Source organism: Haliotis rufescens, unplaced genomic scaffold, assembly GCF_023055435.1.
Source record: "Haliotis rufescens isolate VD_foot unplaced genomic scaffold, xgHalRufe1.0.p SCAF_16, whole genome shotgun sequence".
Taxonomy (NCBI): domain Eukaryota; kingdom Metazoa; phylum Mollusca; class Gastropoda; order Lepetellida; family Haliotidae; genus Haliotis; species Haliotis rufescens.
Window position 1 is genome coordinate 2,575,919 of NW_025963846.1, and position 19,835 is coordinate 2,595,753.

Here is a 19,835-nt window from a genome sequence, read left to right on the forward strand (position 1 = left end):
TAAAATATCATGACAGATTAACTACAGTCATATGAAAATATTGGTGTTCTTAACTTTTTTAGTGGTATATAAAACATTTCAATAAAATGTTTTATTATTTATTCTAGTTCATTCCACAATGTTTATTGTAGTTAAGGTCATAAAACACATATCACAAATACTTACATTAAGTCTAGCATTCGAGAGATTACATGTCACGTCAATGCTGAAATATAATAGATATATAGCAAAATAATTCTTTCGTCATCTCCAGATTTATAAAAAGAAATTCATGTAGGAGGGTAAAATATATTTATTAAAAAACAGATGACAAAAGTAATCTCTTACATTCTGCCGATGCTTGAAGTTTCGTGGATCAGTTTTTTGTCAGCTCGCAAAACTTTGATGGAAATAATGTCATAAAATCGACGAGTGGTTTAAACACCATCTTCTAACAACATGGTCCTAGCTGTGTCATTTTTGTACCTTTGCTAAATTGACGTCAGACTCATTAGTAGAACAAGAAATAAATCTGTCCAACCTTATGTTGTAATTTAACCATGCAGAGCTAAACACGGAGCCATTCCCATAAGCCCCAATAAACCTCTTTGTATTACAAGCATTTTCTTTCATCAAGGCTACTAGCTTTTCTGCTGTTCATTGCCGTTGTCAATGTAGTGTATTAAGTAATAACGTGTAGTCACATTTTGTTTCCATCATGACGTAAAACATCAACACAGCATCACCCCTGGTGTCGGCAACCCTAACAACATCTGATTGGTTGGTTGTTGGTGAAGTGTTGGGGAATATAAGTTGTACGAGATGCATGTTTTCAGTACAGAAGTCAAACTGTCAAGCTGTTGTGTGTGTCCAGTTCAAGGCAGTTGGTGCATTTACTGTTGTTTTGTTTCAATCAGAACGGATTAATTTCCCTAGTACAGGTACTGTTTCTAACTATCCTATCTTCATGTTTTTCGAAATCAAATCATTTTTGTGTTGCTTCGTCGGTAGTGTTCTTGTGTGTTTGTTTCAGAAATACTTAAACGGGTTTATTCTAGGGATCTGTTCTTTCACTTAAATTTCTTGTAGTTAATACTGGGTGATAGATTTTGTCAGATGTTAATTTGTTGTTGTTTCTATTTTTTTTTTCATTTTGTACAGAAGTAGATGTTCTTCTTGTTTAAAGGGGGGGGGGGGGGGGGGGGGGGTAGCCTAGTGGTTAAAACGTAGCGTTCGCTCGTCACGCCGAAAACCCGAGTTCAATTCCCGACCTGGGTACAATGTGTGAAGCCCATTTCTGGTGTCCCCCACCGTGATATTGCTGGAATATTGCTAAAAGCGGCGTTAAACCATACTCACTTACTTGTTGAAAGGGAAGTTTAAACGTGTTTCTATGGTTTTTCAGAAATATATTACAAACTAACATTGCCCAGCTTGTCTTTGTCACAAACACCTGGTTTCATCACCAAGTTTCATTGATCTTTGTATACTTTTTCACCACGATTCGCCTTTCGCACCAAATGGAATCCGTTTCGGCAGATAAGCAACACTGACAATTCTCTGGTGTTGATTTCATTTATATTTGGCAGCAAATCATGTTTCTTAACACAGTAAGTAGTAAAAGCTTAATAATATAACATAAATTCATCAAATCAAAGAATTCTTCAGTGGAAACAAATTCAAAGGAATGAAATTTTTCAATTTGCTTTAAAGAATTCAAAAATTTAATCTTAACAAAAATCTCAAATATTCAATGATATTTAAGTCATTTCGAAGTAAGCTTGTGTGACATGAAAATTAAAACATGAAATGGATATATGTTGAGAAATCAGTTGCAGAAGCTGTGAGATTTGTTTCTTTGATTTTAGAATAACATCTTAGATTACCATCAGCCAGATTATTACCAATGTGGTTCTCTTCCAATTAGTTTCCTGAATTTACAGCTTCACCATCTGGATAATAGACATCCCTCCATTAATTAGAACATAATTAGCTGTCAAGACAACAGTATATCATAAACAATGCAATTGAATAGATTCTTAGTGGGTTCTCAGGGTTTGACAGTTCTGGAATGAATGGGTTGTGAGCGATGTCCTTGACATTTTCCAGTTATTGATCTTTATGTTTGCACACATAAAAATTAATGATTGTGATCAAGAGGTGATTATAAAGCTGAACATTAAAAATACCTTAACTTTCATAAAATATTTTTCTGGATGTATAATTTTAAATATTCCTCATAATTAACTTTTCTACTAGAAATGTGTATTCCATCAGTATGCCCCTGAAAGCCTTTGTATAGAAAATACTACTTTCCTTAGAACTAACAAATAATCAATGTGTCTTTTAGATTGCTTTGTATCTGATCTTTCCTTCAGATAAAACATTTTAAATTATCATCCATCATATATGGATGTCTTTGCTGCCTTGCTTACGCTTTTTTTCATTTCCAGTGATCCATTCATATAATATTCACCACTATTTTGCCTTTCATGCCAAAAGGAATCTGTTTCGGCATATAAACAAGACTCATTATTCTTTGGTGTTAATGTTTGATCTTATATTGAATATATACTCAAACACAAGCATATTGTCTATATGGCTTTATATACACAACAGATCACTTGTCAAGAAGGGAAGCTATTTTGATCTTGTTAGCATAGTGAGGTCCAGTAGGAAGTCACACCTCAAAGTTCCTTCCCTCTCAAACTGTAGCACAAGTTCAATTGTGAATGGATATTTGATAACCAGACATGTCACCACAACTTGTATAAAAAACACAGAAATTGCAAGGCTCAAATTTGAAATGTACTAAATATTATATATATTTTAAAATATTTAGAAGGCCTGTTTGGTCTATCTTCAGTCAAGTTAGACATTATCAAACTTTCAAGAAAAGAAGAGGTTTGAGCTGTGTGCTTCTAAAGAGTCTAATATCATCAATAAGAACTTGAAACACAATTAGTCATGTGTTTGAGTGTATTTCTTGTTCCTAAGTTAGCTTCAGGTTCCCATGGCTTGTTTGCAGTCTTAAGGAGATCAGTTTCTGTTGTAAAATACTATTACTACTACTTCCCTTAAGACTAACCAAGTAATTGGCTGTCTATCCTGCCTTAAATGTGTTACACGATCCTTAAGTGGGCTTGACATTCTCAAACACTTGTTACTATCACCCAAAGGAGATTAGTTTGATAATAAGAGGATTTATCAAATAATGTTTTCAACATGGCTGAAAGCTATGTGATTAATTCAGTCACTGATATGATTCTAACTGCCTGATGTGATTTGTGAAAGCCAGTGGAATAAGTTAGTAGTTGTTTTTCTCTTCTGTTACAACCCTAACACTCTATTTCAAATTTACAATTTAATATTTTTCAGCGAGTGCTCGAAAAAAAATCACCCCTGCTCATCCATTTGATTTTTGGGTCATCCCTTCTCAAATCATTATCCACTTTAGCCATGATATTCAACAGTTTCTTTTGCAGGTTTTCTTTTTTTAATTTATTTTATCAATATTACATTTGTAAAATATTTCTATGTTAAAATTTGATTTGATTGATATAATAAGATTTTATTTTTGTCAAAGTTTAATGTCTCTTTTAAAATTACACCCTACCATCAAAGCCACAGAATGAATGGTCCCTATATAGAACCATGTAACAATAATTTTTGTGACATTGATGGCTGTGGTTTAAGAATATGTATAATAATACTTCATATGAAGATCCTGAAAGTCTACATGTTTCATATCATAGACATAAGACATGTAGAATATTTGGAAAAAATATGCCATCATTCTCAAGCAGTGATATTTGAGCTACCCTCCAACTTTTAGATGTTTCATATTTTTGAACATCTTCCCGAGGCAAGAGAGTTAACTGACTATGAAAGTCCAATTTCCACCCTTGCCGAACTAGGCTGGAATTCCTGGGCTCGACCGTAGCGCCACCAGTGGCTAATATGAGTTATGTCCCTTCTAAGGCTCTCCTATGGACCAATCAGATTCCACCTCTTGTATCACTTGCATTTGTTTCAAACAAAATGGGGGCGCCAAGTCAGGACGATCTGATCGATAATCAAGATCTATATTGTGATAAAATGGGTCTTACATCGCGAAATGCATCAAATCACGTGAGCACCTTGATTAATAACATGAAAAGATTTGGAAAATATCTGTTGACATTGAGTTGATGGTGCACATGCTTTTCAAATCCTGCAATCTGCTGAAATCTGCACGACAGTTTACGAACTGGATTTCAATTTCGTTGCACGATTTTCATTGGACTATGCATAGACTTGTTAGTCCAGCCAAAATGTAACTCCAAAATACCAGCCTAGTTTGGCAAGGTCGGAAACCGGACTTTTACAGTCAGCTGACTCTCTTGCCTCGGGAAGATGATTTTTCAAAAGGTCAGTGATACATTTAACAGTAAAGAATGGATGGTTGTTCTTTACAAATATCTTACAATCAAAGCAGCTTGAATGTTCAATAACATTTAAACCAATGGCTGTCAGTAAACAAAAAGTTTTTCCGATATGGAAAAACAAAAACATCAAAGAAAGCAAAATACCCATTCTCTTTGGGGTATATCTTTGAAGTTTTCAACAAAATACAACTTTAGTCTGTTTAAAATCATTTCAATTTTCAGTCCATAAATATCAACACAACACACTCCTAAAACCGGGGCCCAAATGCGCACTTAAACAATTCTCCATTGTGTGTGCCACCAATTCAGTAACACATTTCGTCTTAGCCAAGCAACGAAGGACATTCACCAACAGTAACATAGGTAAAGTTACTGGGAATATCCCATTTGCATAAACCCTTGTGAATTAAGATTGTTTTCCCAATGCCAAACCATGACCCTGAAGGTAAACGTTATTGGATTATTCTGGAGGAAGGAAGGTATTGTTTTCATGAGTCTTGGTGCTGTAGGGCTAAAATATTCCCTAAAATATGTTTCCATTCAGCGGAGTAGCCGATATTGTTTATGAAGATGCAGAATGAAAAAAGTGAAAAGCGATGATACATAATTGTTTGCTTTAAATGTCCAAATATTTTTAAAAGTATCCATGATTAAACATAAACACATCCATAATAATTTTTAATTGAAAGAATATGATTTAACAAAATATACATTAGGATGTATATAGATATAATAACATATTAATGGAGAATACACAAAATGAATGATCAGATATGATAGATGATTGATGGTTTATAAATAGCTTATTAGAAGTAATCTCTTCAAAGCCATAAGACTTGTTTCTAAGTCACTCTAACCTTGTAGAAGATTAGATTAATCTGTTTTTATATGGGGGGCACAGGTGGCCCAGTCGTCGCCGTGATTCGCTGTGCAGAGTTGTAACCCTTGCGCAAGCCAGAAACCTATGATTGTGGGTTCGAATCCCGGTTCGCCCCGATTATATTTCTAGGTTTGTCAGCACCATACCCGTGCTCGTGGGTTTCACCGAAGTGGTAAACGTCTGAGACCTCCATCACTTTGGGCTTTCCTCCCACATTAAGCTGACGCGCCGTGATATAACTGGAATACTGTTAAAAGCGCCGTTAAACCCAACTCACTCACTCACTCACTGTTTTTATGTGATTTAATGTTTCTGGGGCACGCTCTTCTCAAACTTATGGTGAGAACTTCTTTTCTTACAGAGAATGAAAGTAACGACATGAACTAATGAGGTTCATGTTTCCATTGTTTTCTGCAACTAAACACAGCAGGTCTGGTAAACTTTCTGAACCCTTTGAACATTAGCAGTAATGAAAACTCTAATTGTCTACATATATATATTTTTATATGGCAAAATATATTTAATGTGGTTCATGCAGCATGTACTTAGAAGCCACATAAGAATATTTAAACCATAATCTCTAAGACCAGTACCGTTATAATATCTTAAATCAGAAACTCTCAGAACTGCTGTTACTTCTCGTTATTTATTCATTTAACAGACTTTTCTCCATGTACATATACAATCAGTTGTCAAAATACATATGCATATAACATCTAAAAACACTTCAGAGTATTGTCAATTGGTTTAAATATAAAAATAATGACAGTTTGAATTTTTAGGAAAAAGAAATTTGGCTCCATTTCCACATTGATCTACTTTGATTTTATTTATGTGAATCTTTGATTTTTATAAGTTAACATACACAACGGGAAGAAAAAATGAATACACCCTGCCATTTAAAAAATAGTCAAGTAAGACTGCTTTTTAAATGCCATTTAGAAAGTGGTCAAAAAAGAAGAGGGAACAAAAAATGATTTTTTAAAATATTTTGATAAAATCAAAAATAAACTCCTAACTGTCAACAACTACTGTGTCATACTGACATGAAGACAATTATTTCCCCTAATATCCCCTCAACATAGAGGAGGTCTAGTACACCATGCAATAGTTTACATGGATGATAAACTCGTTACTGACTATTATACCTCTAATTACTACATTAAAAAAACCAACAATGTGTAGCCAAGAGGGATTAGTAAGTCATAATCCACTTAAACAGATTTGTAACCATAGAGATTAGCCATCAGTGAGCATGTGCTAACTATGGCTGTATCCATGGCCCTCCAGGGATCGGTGTGTAATTCTGTGCTGTAATCTATATAGGCAGTGGGTAATAGGAACATTGATTTCAAGGCTATCATTTGTCCAGGTAGGTCGGGCAGGGCGGGTCTCTCGAGATTGATATGTTAGCAGGAATAGCTACATTAGTGACTGATGGGAACGTACTAAACTGTGGGCAAAGGAAGTGTACACCCATGTTTGGTGGTGGCTAAACATGTAATGGTTATTCCATGGTGATGTATTTGATACAGGTATGTTAGTTAGGTTTTGGACCTTAAGTTTTGCAGTGATAACGTTTGTAATTTTTCACATCCAACTTCTAAGTGTATATTTCCTTTTGCCTGGCAGTTTAGGTACAGGTTTTTGGGCTTGTTTGATGTTTTGTATTTCAGATACCGTATGTAATATACTTGAAGGTATTGTATTGTATTTGTGTTTTTACATGCATTTTGATTGCAGGTTGTGGTTGTGAAAGTTGTTATTTGGATAAGTTGGGTTAACTTTTTTTTTAAATCTTCTTCAAGTGGCATTTATTTTTGAAATTGTTGATTTACCTTATGGAGGTAAAGATTGTTATTGGGTTTGGGTTTTTTGGTGTTTTTAGAGATTCATGTAAACTTTTATTATTGTAAAAAATTATGTATGCTATTTTACAAACTATAGTGTGTTATGAAAAAATATATTCAATTTGTTTCCGAAAATATACTTATGTATTTTGTTTCATTTGATTTCCTATTTTTAGCATGATCACTAAAATGAAATCTTTAGTTTGCAACTTTGCGTAGTGTAAAATGATAAGTGAACATGTTTTTTGCAATGTAGACTGAAAGCCGCTCCAGGATAAGTCAATTGCTCAGTTTGAAGGACATAAAATCAATAAACAAACAAAGCCATATCACTAACAGGTCAAGGGACGTTTGCTGTCGTTGGGAAGAATTGTTTGTTTTTAATAACAAGTTTAATTCAAGATAAGGTTCAATTTTTAATGTGTTCTGTCAAACTGATAATGTTTTATACGTTTTATAATTTTACCATATATAATATAAAATTGAAGTGTAAATTCAGATGTTTTTAAATAAGTTTACAGAACATACACAATGTTAAATATTACATATACTCAAACCTTAAGAATTTAGATCAAACAACGGTAAAAAAATGGTAATTACCTGTAAACGGGAACGCTGTCATGTAGAGCAGAATAGGAAAAAACAATGAAACTATACAATTTGATGAGCAAGCACAGTAAAACAGATATACATCTTTTTTTATCACAGATGTATTGAGGGGGGATCCTGTAGTTTGGAAAACATTTACAGTAGGATTTGTTTTGATAATGAAAGCAGTTAGGTGCAATGGGGTTTAACGTCATGTTCAACATTGTTGCTTGTGCATGCATGTGTATGTGTGTGGCTGCTTGTACTTGGCCTGACTACTCCACATTTTATCGTGCCAACCCACTGATATACCATGTCACATTTTTAACGTGAATACCCGACTCAGACACAGTATTCTGACTCCGAGCCAACCAGTCCTTGTTTCAGCCATTAAATACCAAGCACCAGGCAGGGTAACAACAAGTACCATCTTTTAGCAATTTTTGGCACGGTGCAGCCAGGGATCGAACACACACCCTTCCCCTCCCCGGGCAGCTGGGGCAGTCCGGGCAGTCCACTAGTCCATGGAGGCGGTTAAAAGAAAAAGAAATATTTCCAACTCTTTACTGTCCCCAAGTACCTACCCATGAGGAAAATGTGTTTCCTTTTTTTCATTTGATGTAAATCACCATATACCTAGTCCTACCAAACATTCATGCTTCATTTGAATGACATCCATTGAACAGTTTGTATAAAAATAAACATTTTTTTAAATAAAATGCCTCCTGCTATTTATAAGATTTGGATGAAAATCTAATTTATTGTGGCCTGATCATCCAATTTCTCAGGTGAAATTATTCATAACAAGTAGTAAGGTAACATGTAGCTAAAGGCTGTATGCCTTGATAAAGGTAACCAGTGTCACAAACACATATAACGTATACTCTGGAGAAGTGATGATATTGCCATGGTTACCATTGTTGTGGGTGGGGTCAGAAGTTGAGTAAATAGGCTAATTCGTGACTGGAAACTATCCAGTGGTGTCCTACTTCTTATGTAATACAGATGTACAAACGATCACATACTGTTAGGAGATTAGTGCCTCTGAGATTATATGTCTACAATGTTTCCATAGCTACTCATGTTGCCATTGGCCCTGTAGGAATTTTGTGTAATTATTGGTGTGCAGTAACCTATGCTAGTTGTATTCCCATGGGGATTTTTGGTTAGAACAGGCCCTGAGCAACCTGTGCTAGTTGAAAGAAGAGACCAAATGGATTGTTTGTTTGTTTGTTTGTTTGTTTGTTTGTTTGTTTGTTTGTTTGTTGTTTAAACTCAGCAGTATTCCATAAAATATGACAGTGGTCTGTAAATAATCAAGTCTGCACCAGACAATCCAGTGATTGATGTCATGTGCGTTGATCCACGCAATTGGGATGTGATGACATGCATCAACCATGTCAGTGAGTCTGACCACCCAATCCCATAAGTCGCCTCTTACGACAAGCATAGGTTGCTGAAGACCTATTCTGCCCCGGATCTTCACGGGTCCCAAATGGACAGGTACTTTGAGTTTGCCGATTGCGTTTCATCATACCCAACAACATGGATGGTTGCTCACAATGTCAATCACTGGATTGTCTTGTCCAGACTCAATTACTTACAAACCGCCGTCATATAGCTGGAATATTGCTGAGTGGGGTGTTAAACAACAAAAAAACAAAGTCAGAAGAGTGAGGCATTAAACAAAATAGGTGGCCACTTATATGGGACTTAATAAGGATCTGGCAAACTGGCCGGGGCACGGGTGGCCCAGTCGTCTGTGCGTCTGTGCAGAGTTGTGTCCCTTGGGCACGCCAGAAACCTATGATTGTGGGTTCGAATCCCGGTTCGCCCCGATTATGTTTCTAGGTTTGTCAGCACCATGCCAATGCTCGTGGGTTTCACCGAAGTGGTAAATGTCTGAGACCTCCATCACTTGGGGCTTTCCTCCCACATTAAGCTGACACGCCGCGATATAACTGGAATACTGTTAAAAGCAGCGTTAAACCCAACTCACTCACTCACTCACTCACTGGCAAACCGTCAGTCTGAGCAAGATTGCTTCAAGTCTCTGAGCACCACAGGGTATATCAGCCTATTCAAATGATATGATGTACATCAGATCACCGGTAAATGATCACCCTAAGTATGCAGAGACACTGTCTCTGTCTCACACACAGCACTAATTACAATGTCCAAATCAAGGTAAAACATTGACCAAAAGGATGGGCAATCTCAGAAAAGTAATTGCGAAATCTTGAATATACTCCCCAGAAGGAAAGTGAAATTTGAATTTGATCATCTGTCCTTTCCTAAAATAAACTAAAATAACAAGAAGAATATATATATTTTTTTGAAATAGGTAATGATCTGAGTTGTCTTTTCCACGATTCCAGTGGAAAAGCCTACTTAAATAGGTAACCTCCTAGGTTCCACAGAAGTATCTCACTTGTACTTAATAGGGAATTGCAGTCAAGACCTGACTGTATGGCATGACCTGATTGATTGTGACTCTTGTACCCCAAACACTGTGCTGCTCACACCATAGAAAATTACCGTATTTGACGTAATAAGCACCCCATTCTAATAAGCGCCCACGGCGACATTTGCTTAGATATTGGCTACTGAACAATCCCAATTAGCACCCCTTCCGATTGATCAATGTACACAAGACTTATTTTATCGCGTATAGTACGCACTCGTGTGTTATATGCACCCTTAATTATGGGCATTTAATTCTGGAAAATTATATCTGTCGTACATAAACATTTAAGGCTGTCAGCATAAACCACGAAATTTATCTTTCAACTCTGTTTTTTTCACCAAAATAACATTCTAATAAGAGCCCCCTATTTCTAATTTTGAGAGCGCCCTCGGCGCTTATTACGTCGAATACGGTAGTTTGTCTTGTAGACATTTGTTACTGACAATGAGGAAAGTAGGAAAAGTCAAAGTCAGAGAATAAACATCACGATCATCTCCGAAACAAGATTTCATTGGGCGTAAGGCAAAATAGGGGTGAAAACACTCGTAGAAAAAGAGGTAATGAAAGATCATATTCCACTTCACTTATTTACCTGTCTCCATGTTTTCCTTTTTATTTTTGTGTGTTTCATTTATATTTTGTTGCTTTTCCTAATGTCTTATTGTGTATTCTTTATCTTCAGAAGTTCTATTTGTGTTCTAAAACAACCACAAGACAAGCAGAATGACCAAGGAAGGTGAAGAAACTGTTGTTGAGCAAGTTGCTGCAGTCCCAGAGGGTGATGACGTCAAGACAGCCGACCCTGTGACTGAAGAGAAAACTACTGATGGCACAGCTGCAGGAGAGACAACTGCTGATGACACAGCTACAGGGGAGACAACTGCTGATGACACAGCTACAGGGGAGACAACTGCTGAGGCTCAGAATGATGAGACAGCAGCAGCAGCAGAGGAAAAAACAGCTGATTCAGGCGGGGACGAGAAGCCAGCTGAGGCCACAGAAACAAAAGCAGAGGTAAACAATGAGTGAGTGAGTGAGTATGGTTTTACGCCGCTTTTAGCAATATTCAAGCAATATCACGGCGGGGGACACCAGACATGGGCTTCACACATTGTACCCATGTCGGGAATCGAACCCGGGTCTTCTGCGTGACGAGCGAACGCTTTAACCACTAGGCTACCCGACCGCCCCAGGTAAACAATGACTTTTTGAAGTGGCATTACAAGTTGGTATGATGCACAAGGGAGACAACTTCTTTGTTGCAATGAATACGACATTCCGGTGTAGATACCAACACCGTTATCATTACATGCTTCATAACGGTGTTAGTTACTACACTGAAACTTTGCATTCATTGTAATAAAGAAGTTGCTTGTGGGTTTCACCGAAGTGGTAAACGTCTGAGACCTGCATCACTTCGGGTTTTCCTCCCACATTAAGCTGACACGCTGTGATATAATGCTGTTAAAAGCGGCGTTAAACCCAACTCACTCACTCACTTCTAATCACATTGACTTTGATGTTTACTGTGAGGAATATTGAATTGTTCCCATAATTTAGTTGCTTTACTATTCATTTTCATTGTCGTATTATTGAATGATGTTTCTGTTTTGAAAAGAAAATGATATATCTGTTTCTTTCTCATATTTCTATGACCTGTTTGCTTTTCAGGAAGCACCTGCACCAGCTGAGGAGAGTTCAGGCCAAGGAGACAGTACACCAGCTGCAGAATCCACGGAGACAAAAGAAGAGTCTGCCACTGACTGTACTGATGGTGAGAAAACAGAAGAAACACCAGCTACCACAGAAGAAAAATCAGAGGAGACACCTGCTGTTACGGAAGAGACACCAGCTGCTACCGACGAAGCACCAGCTGCAGCAGAAGAAAAATCAGAAGAAACACCAGCTGCAACAGAAGAAACACCAGCAACAACAGAAGAAACACCAGCTGCAACAGAAGAAACACCAGCTGCAACAGAAGAAACACCAGCAACAACAGAAGAGACACCAGCATCAACAGAAGAGACACCCGCTGCTACTGAAGAGACACCAGCTGCAACAGAGACGACTGAAGAAACACCAGCAGCTGAAGAGACAAAAGAGTCATCAGGGGAGACAACAGCTGAAAGTCAGGGAGAACCTACAGAAAAGGCAGCTGAAGAGACCACAGCAAATGAGGCATCAACCGAAGTTGCTGAAATAACAGAGAAGCCAACAGAAGATGCAACAGAAGCAGCTGTAACCGAAACAGTAGCAGCTGCTGCATCTGCCCCTGCAGTAGAAACATCAGGGGAGGCTGACTGTAAAGAAGACCAGGAACAGATCACAGAGTCGTCACTGACAAACCCAGATGCTGAGAAAGAAGCATTCCAGGAACTTGTGGACAAGAATGCTGAACTTAAACATGACGCTAGCTCTGCTAGTGAGGCACAGGGGACTCTGACAAAGTCCTTGGATGAGAAGGAGATGGAGATTGAGAAGCTTAAGGCACAGCTGCAGAAGGAACAAGAAGAGAAGCAACAGCTGAAGTCTCAAGTGGAAACACTGAAGGAGTTTGAGGAATGGGGAGAAAATAACGGCGAGAAAATGAAGGAAACTCAGAAAAAACTTGTCACATTTGCAAACGATAATGAAGAAAAAGATAAGAAAATTGTCTACCTGGACAAGGAGCTTGCAATGACCAACTCAAAGCTGAAGGCAGCAGAGGAACAAGTTAATGCTAAAGGTAACGAAGGAAAGGCCCCCCAGTCCAGGACCTGTGCTGTTATGTAACCTCACTACAGGATGAAAACGTTTCTGATGCTAATAAGGATTCAGGGCATCCTGTGAGTAAGAGCTTACACTCCAGGAGGAACTATCATATTTATTCCATTATTTATGAACCGAAAATCAATTTTGGGGGGTTAGAACTTACACTTCAAGAGGAACTATCATATTTATTCCATTATTTATGAACCGAAAAATATTTCCTTTCTTTCTTGACTGTTCTGTTCTTGAAGAAGGTTGAACTGACTATTTCTGTTGTCCATCATGGCCAAGCAGAACATTGCTGTGATACCGTCCATGGTCTGTGATGTGTGATGTGTCTGTTGACACGAACATTCATCAAGAAGTGACTGACTGACAGTATTGTGAAGAGTTCTTCGTTACATCTCACCACTGTTGTACCATTGTAAGGAACAGAAGTAAAAGTCAGTATTGTTTCATCTTCTCATTGTTTCAGTATTTGTTATGCTTTCTGTCACGGCTGAAATTCCCACTCTTGTGTATATTCAATCTCATTAAAATCAGGGGGCACGGGTGGCCCAGTCGTCTAAGGTGCTGCGATTCGCTGTGCAGAGTTGTGTCCCTTGGGCACACCGGAAACCTATGATTGTGGGTTCGAATCCCGGTTCGCCCCAATTATGTTTCTAGGTTTGTCAGCACCTTACCCATGCTTGTGGGTTTCACCGAAGTGGTAAACATCTGAGACCTGCATCACTTCGGGCTTTCCTCCCACATTAAGCTGACATGCCATGATATTACTGGAATACTGTTAAAAGCGGCGTTAAACCCAACTCACTCACTCACTCACTCACTCATTAAAATCAGATCTTAGTTCTCACTACCACTAAACAAAGATCTGAGGACATCCCACGTCAGAACAACCTTTCATCCGACCAATCACAGCATCGCTTACAGGTTTCAAATTTTTTATCGAGAATTTGTCAAATTATGTTTCGAAGCGTTGTCGCCAATTTGTAATTAGTGCCGTAAAGCACGAGAAAGCTGCCTTCTGATTGGCTAATGTCGACTTCTTGTCAGTCATTCCATTGGTCAGTTAAAGTTTGCGAAAGGTCGGTCTAACGGACCCGTAATGGGATGTCCTCAGATCTTTGATTAGCGGTAGCGAGAACTAAGATCTGATTTGGTGTGTATTCATCCTAAACTAAACAGACTTAGAAGAATGTGATTTGATGTTTGACTTCACTGAATACTGAATAGCAGAATAGTTTAAAAATAACATACAAAATGAATATGTTATTAACTGCACACAATTCAGTTATACAGTTGGGGTCAATCATTCATGTACTGGTTTTGCTTCCAAGAGATTGAAAGTTGTATATATTAAAAGGAATTTTGAATAAAATTAATGAAATAAGTTACATACATAAGTCCAGATATACAAAGAACGCTTTTTGTAGCCAGACAGTGTAATTACATGATGATTTTGCGTACTTCAGTATGGATTTGTTGACATGGTATTTCCGGTGTTATGTGCTCACGGTAATATCTTTCCATGGGGAAAAAACCATCAAAACTCATTATTTCGTGTATAATGCGCACCCCCTTCTATACACAGCTGTGTTTTTCGGAAAAAAGTGCGCACTTTACTCAAGAAAATACTGTAACTGTTCCATATGTTCTTGTGAAGGTTTCCATCTTCGTAGGATGATGAAATTTCTTTATAAGTAAACCAGTAATTGAAAAACAAATTTAGGAAAAAAAATTCACTCTTTTGCCAAAAAAACAAAATGAAGCAACTTTTGGGGAAACAAAAAGTTCTTAACTTGAAGAGTTCGATTTTCATCAAAGTCATCTAATCATTAGATTTCTTTCCGTATTGTCGCTAGGTTTTGGAACCTCTGCTCGTATCATTAGTAGGTGATTATATGGTTACAATAGGTGTACAGACACATTCAAACTACAGAGTACAGTCCTGTGATGCTTGTGTTCCAAGGGCACACGAGGATGGATGTTGGTGATTAATAAGCTACTGGTGTCGCTGATGTGTTTATCGTCCATTGGTGAAACAGAGAACAGCATCCTGACACCTGTTGCTATATATATGATGTGACTTGAAAGCATATAACAAGGATTTATATCTCATATTGAAATAAACTATTAAAAAAAAGTTAAGGACCACCTGATTTTTTCATATTATTATAGTCAATCAGTCATGGCCTAACAGACTAACTACAGTAATATGAAAGAATCAGGTGATCCTTAACTTCTTTTGAGTAGTAGTATATATATATATATATATATATATATATATATATATATATATATATATATATATATATACTACTCAACTCGTGACAGGGATAGTCATTCTTTTTAAATATGTACTTGGCATATGAGAATCCGTTCTGTGTATCATGGAGAGAGAGAAGAAATATCCCTATCACAAGTGGAGAAGTATGTACCGTATTCGACGTAATAAGCGCTCAGGGCGCTCTCAAAATTTGAAATAGGGGGCTCTTATTAGAATGTTATTTTGGTGAAAAAAACAGAGTTAAAAGATAAATTTTGTGGTTTATGCTGACAGCCTGAAATGGTTATGTACCACAGATATATTTTTCCAGAATTAAATGCCCATAATTAAGGGTGCATATAACACACGAGTGCGTATTATACGCGAATAAATAAGTCTTGTGTACATTGATCAATCGGAAGGGGTGCTAATTGGGATTGTTCACTAGCCGACATCTTAGCAAATGTTGCCGTGGGCGCTTATTAGAGCGGGGTGCTTATTACGTCGAATACGGTACTTAACTACTGTGAAACATGCCCTGAGACACGTTTGAGAGCTACTAGTTTTGAAGTATTAAACACTGACTGCAATAGAATAGGACCAATGTATATTGACATGATAATAATTCATGGACACCTTATTATACTGTCACTTTGTATTCTGATCAATGCAACGACCCACTACACGATTATCATATTTACATGTATAAATACCGTTTGCAATGGAAATACTTGTCATCCCTTGGTGTGCAGTCTCACTTAAATCACTGAACAGGGGCGGTCGGGTAGCCTAGTGGCTAAAGCGTTCGCTCGTCACGCCGATGACCTGGGTTCAATTCCTGACATGGGTACAATGTGTGAAGCCCATTTCTGGTGTCCCCCGCCGTGATATTGCTAGAATATTGCTAAAAGCGGCGTAAAACCAAACTCACTCACTAAATCACTGAACAAATATTGTTTGAAGTCTTTTCACAATCACATAACAAGGGCTGGCTGTTGTAATCCACTAAAACATTGTCTGAAATTATTGAATTCAAACAATAGCAAACTTTTTTTTCGATTTTTCATTACATCTGTATATCATATATTTTTAATCCCACAGAGCTTCCAAATCTGAAAAAAACCCATTCAAATAACAGATGTTGATCCTAAATATTTTGGGTGACATTCAATCATGGATGACTTTCTATCAATCCAAGATCAGGGCTTTGTTTCTCAAAGCAATTTTAGCAGTATGACCATCATTAGCAACTGTTAAGGCACGGGGGTTACCATTGTCTAAGCGCTAAGATGGCTTTATGGACCTTAGGGGTAGCCAAAATGTCAGTGTAACCATGGTAACTGTACATTTTGATGTGAAACGTTACATGAAAATTTACCTTTATGGATTTTTATTTGGCGGAGCCAAATGGCTAAAATGTGACAGGCAGATCTTAAAACAAGCAATTAACTTGGATGTGAACATAGCAAGGTCCTTTTAATTATATACTACTCAAAAGAAGTTAAAGAACACCTGATTCTTTCAAAGCAATATATCATGTCACACATGCTATGACTGATTAACTATAGTAATATGTAAAAATCGGGTGTTCTTTCACTTTATTTTTGTAGTAAACTTGATGTACCCAATTGTGATGTGAAGTTGTTGTTTCCCATCTTCCCGAGGCAAGAGCGTTAACTGACTTTACAAGTCCAGTTTCCACCCTTGCCGAACTAGGCTGGAACTCCTGGGCTTGATCGTAGCGCCACCAGTGGCTATTACGAGTTATGTCCATTCTATGCCTCTCCCATATGGACCAATCAGATTCCACCTCTCATATCACAAGCATTTGCTTCAAACAAAATGGTGGCGCCCAGTCAAGACAATCTGATCGACCATCAAGATCTATTTTGTGATAAAACGGTTCCTACTTTGTGAAGTACATCAAATCACGTGAGCACCTTGATTAAAAACATGAAAAGATTTGGAAAATATCCGTTGGCAACGAGTTTGCGATGCACATGCTTTGCAAATCCTGCAATCGACCAAACTATGCATGACAGTTTACGAACAGGATTTCGATTTTGGTGCGCGATTTTGATTGGACTATGCATAGACTCGTTAGTCCAGCCAAATTGTTGCTCCATAATCCTAGCCTAGTTCGGCAAGGGTGGAAACTGGACAATAATTGCCTCAGGAAGATGTTGTCTATATGTTGAACAATCTCACTTTAATACTCACTGTTGGGACAGACTGGCATCTGACTATCTCCTTTTATTTGTAAATCGACATTATTTTCTTGTGTGTTTATACTTTTTAGCATTAGATATATCTGTGATAATGTATGGTTAGAATGATCCATATTGGATTTTGCAGGGAAAGTTCCCATGAAATACCATGTCTATTGTGTAACAAAATCTGTTTGTTGATTGTTGAAAAGTGAAATTGTGATATGAAGTCATTTATAATTTATTTACCTTGTCACAGTTATAACCCTGTATTGGTTATGGTGTCTTACCTGTTTACTGTTAACGTCTTGTTGAATAAACATGTACAGCTATACCAGGTTTTGTTGTGGTGAGATGAGGTGAGGTGAGGTGAGGTGAAATGGGGTTTAATGTTGCATTCAAGAGTTCAAGATTATTGCACTTATATAGTGATGTGCATGCACATGAGAGAGAGAGAGAGAGAGAGAGAGAGAGAGAGAGAGCGAGAGAGAGAGGGGGGTAACAGGTGATGGGGTGGTCAGGCTCGCTGACTTGGTTGATGCATGTCATTGTATCCCAATTGTTTGGATTGATGCTCATGATGCCAATCACTGAATTGTCTGGTCCGAACTTGACTACTTACAGACCGCGTCATATAGCTGGAATATTGCTGAGTGCCGTGTTAAAAACTAACAACAACAAAAAAGCAAGCTCTGCACAAATCAAATCAGTCATTTTATAGTCCAAACACCACCAATCACAGTTACAGGAGCATATATTTACACATAGATATGACAACAAATGGCATGGTCATAATAACTATAAAATTTTACAGTGCTTTGTTAAAGTATTATTGATAATAGCAAAAAAATTAGACACTTTTTATTATGGATATATTGTACAGACACATATGATTCTTAAATGTTTCTAGATTACACCAGTTACAATAGAAAAGTTGGTTGGTTGGTTTGTTGTTTAACACCGCACTCAGCAGTATTCCAGCTATATGACGGCGGTCGGTAATAATCGAGTCTGGACCAGACAATCCAGTGATTAATATCATGAGCATCGATCCACGCAATTGGGATCGATGACATGCATCAACCAAGCCAGCGAGCCTGACCGGCCGATCCCGTTAGTCACCTTTTACGACAAGCATAGTCGCCTTTTACGGCAAGCATAGTCGCCTTTTACAGCAAGCATAAGGGGTATGTACAGTAACCTGGATTCAGTAAAAGTGTTTCATATTGAAGATAATCAAATTCATCGTCAATAGTTGTTGAATCACAGACAGGGCAAAATCTTTCTTCTCTTATTATATCCTTCTAGCGGTCAGTCTCTACAGGTAAATAATTGTTGGAAGTTTGATATAATAATAGCGTGTATGATACAGTGTTTGACATCAATAAATATATTTCAAGCTGAGGTAAGGGGAAATTGGGTTTAACGTCGCGTCCAAGATTATTGCACTTATATAGCGACGTGCATGCACGTCTGTGTGGCTGCTTGTACTAGTCCGGACTGATGCCGATTTATAGTGCTAGCTCACTGAGATACCATGCCGCAGTTTAACATGAATACCCCACTCAGACACAGTATACTGACTCCGAGCCGACCAGTCCTTGTTTTAGCCCCTTAATGCCGAGCGCCAGACAGGGTAACAACAAGTACCATCTTTTAATGTCTTTTGGTATGACGCGGCAAGGATCAACCCCGGACCTTCCGCTCTCCGGGCGGATGCTCTACCACTAGACCATGGAGGCGGTCTAAATATATTTCAAAACAGGGTAGACTTTTAAACAGTTAATAATAGATGCCCTTTGAGCCGTTAGCAATATCACTGAGCCATGTTTGTATAATTTGGTTTATTAATTTCATCAGCAATGATCACATATCAGTTTATTGAAATAGTTGAGATGTAAGTGTAGAATGGAGATCCACCACCAAATGTCTTTGTCAACTTTAAAGTTAGTGATGTGGAAAGCGTGACATAATTTCCGTGACAAATGAAAACGTCTCGCATGGAAGAAAGGTTTGTCAATACTGACCCAGATGAGCAATCAAGCATGTCAACTGCGCAAAAGGTAGTGTTTACCTGTCATCACAACAACAAATTCCTGATCAATACATGTTCATAGCTTTCAATGAGAGGCGATTGAAGTAATTTATATGCAAACATGTCCCTCATTACAAAGCTGTCACTGTTTGTGAAAATGATGTTTTCGAGGTGGATCAATGGAGTCCAGTGATGCAGAACTGAACGTGACTGTGGAAGAAAAGATGGGAATTAATGCGAAATAATTAAAATGTTTTAGCATTTTTTCCAATAACATAGGGCAGAGTAGGATTAATGATTTCGCAACATCATGACGATCACATTATTGAAGTCACGAGTTTCTGAGAACAGTACTTCAGTTATAGGAGTGAGTGAGTTAGGTTTA

General features: G+C 37.7%; 1 protein-coding gene across 1 annotated transcript; it reads left to right on the plus strand.

Annotated features, from left to right (window-relative positions):
* Positions 1-783: 783 nt before the first annotated feature.
* On the plus strand, positions 784-13,397 carry LOC124144885 (putative surface protein SACOL0050). Its single transcript, XM_046514500.2, has 3 exons — positions 784-920; positions 10,874-11,205; positions 11,863-13,397. Exons 2-3 carry the CDS (start codon positions 10,915-10,917, stop codon positions 12,961-12,963), a joined length of 1,392 nt encoding a protein of 463 aa, XP_046370456.2. The 5' UTR covers positions 784-920; positions 10,874-10,914; the 3' UTR covers positions 12,964-13,397.
* The last annotated feature ends 6,438 nt before the right edge of the window (positions 13,398-19,835 follow it).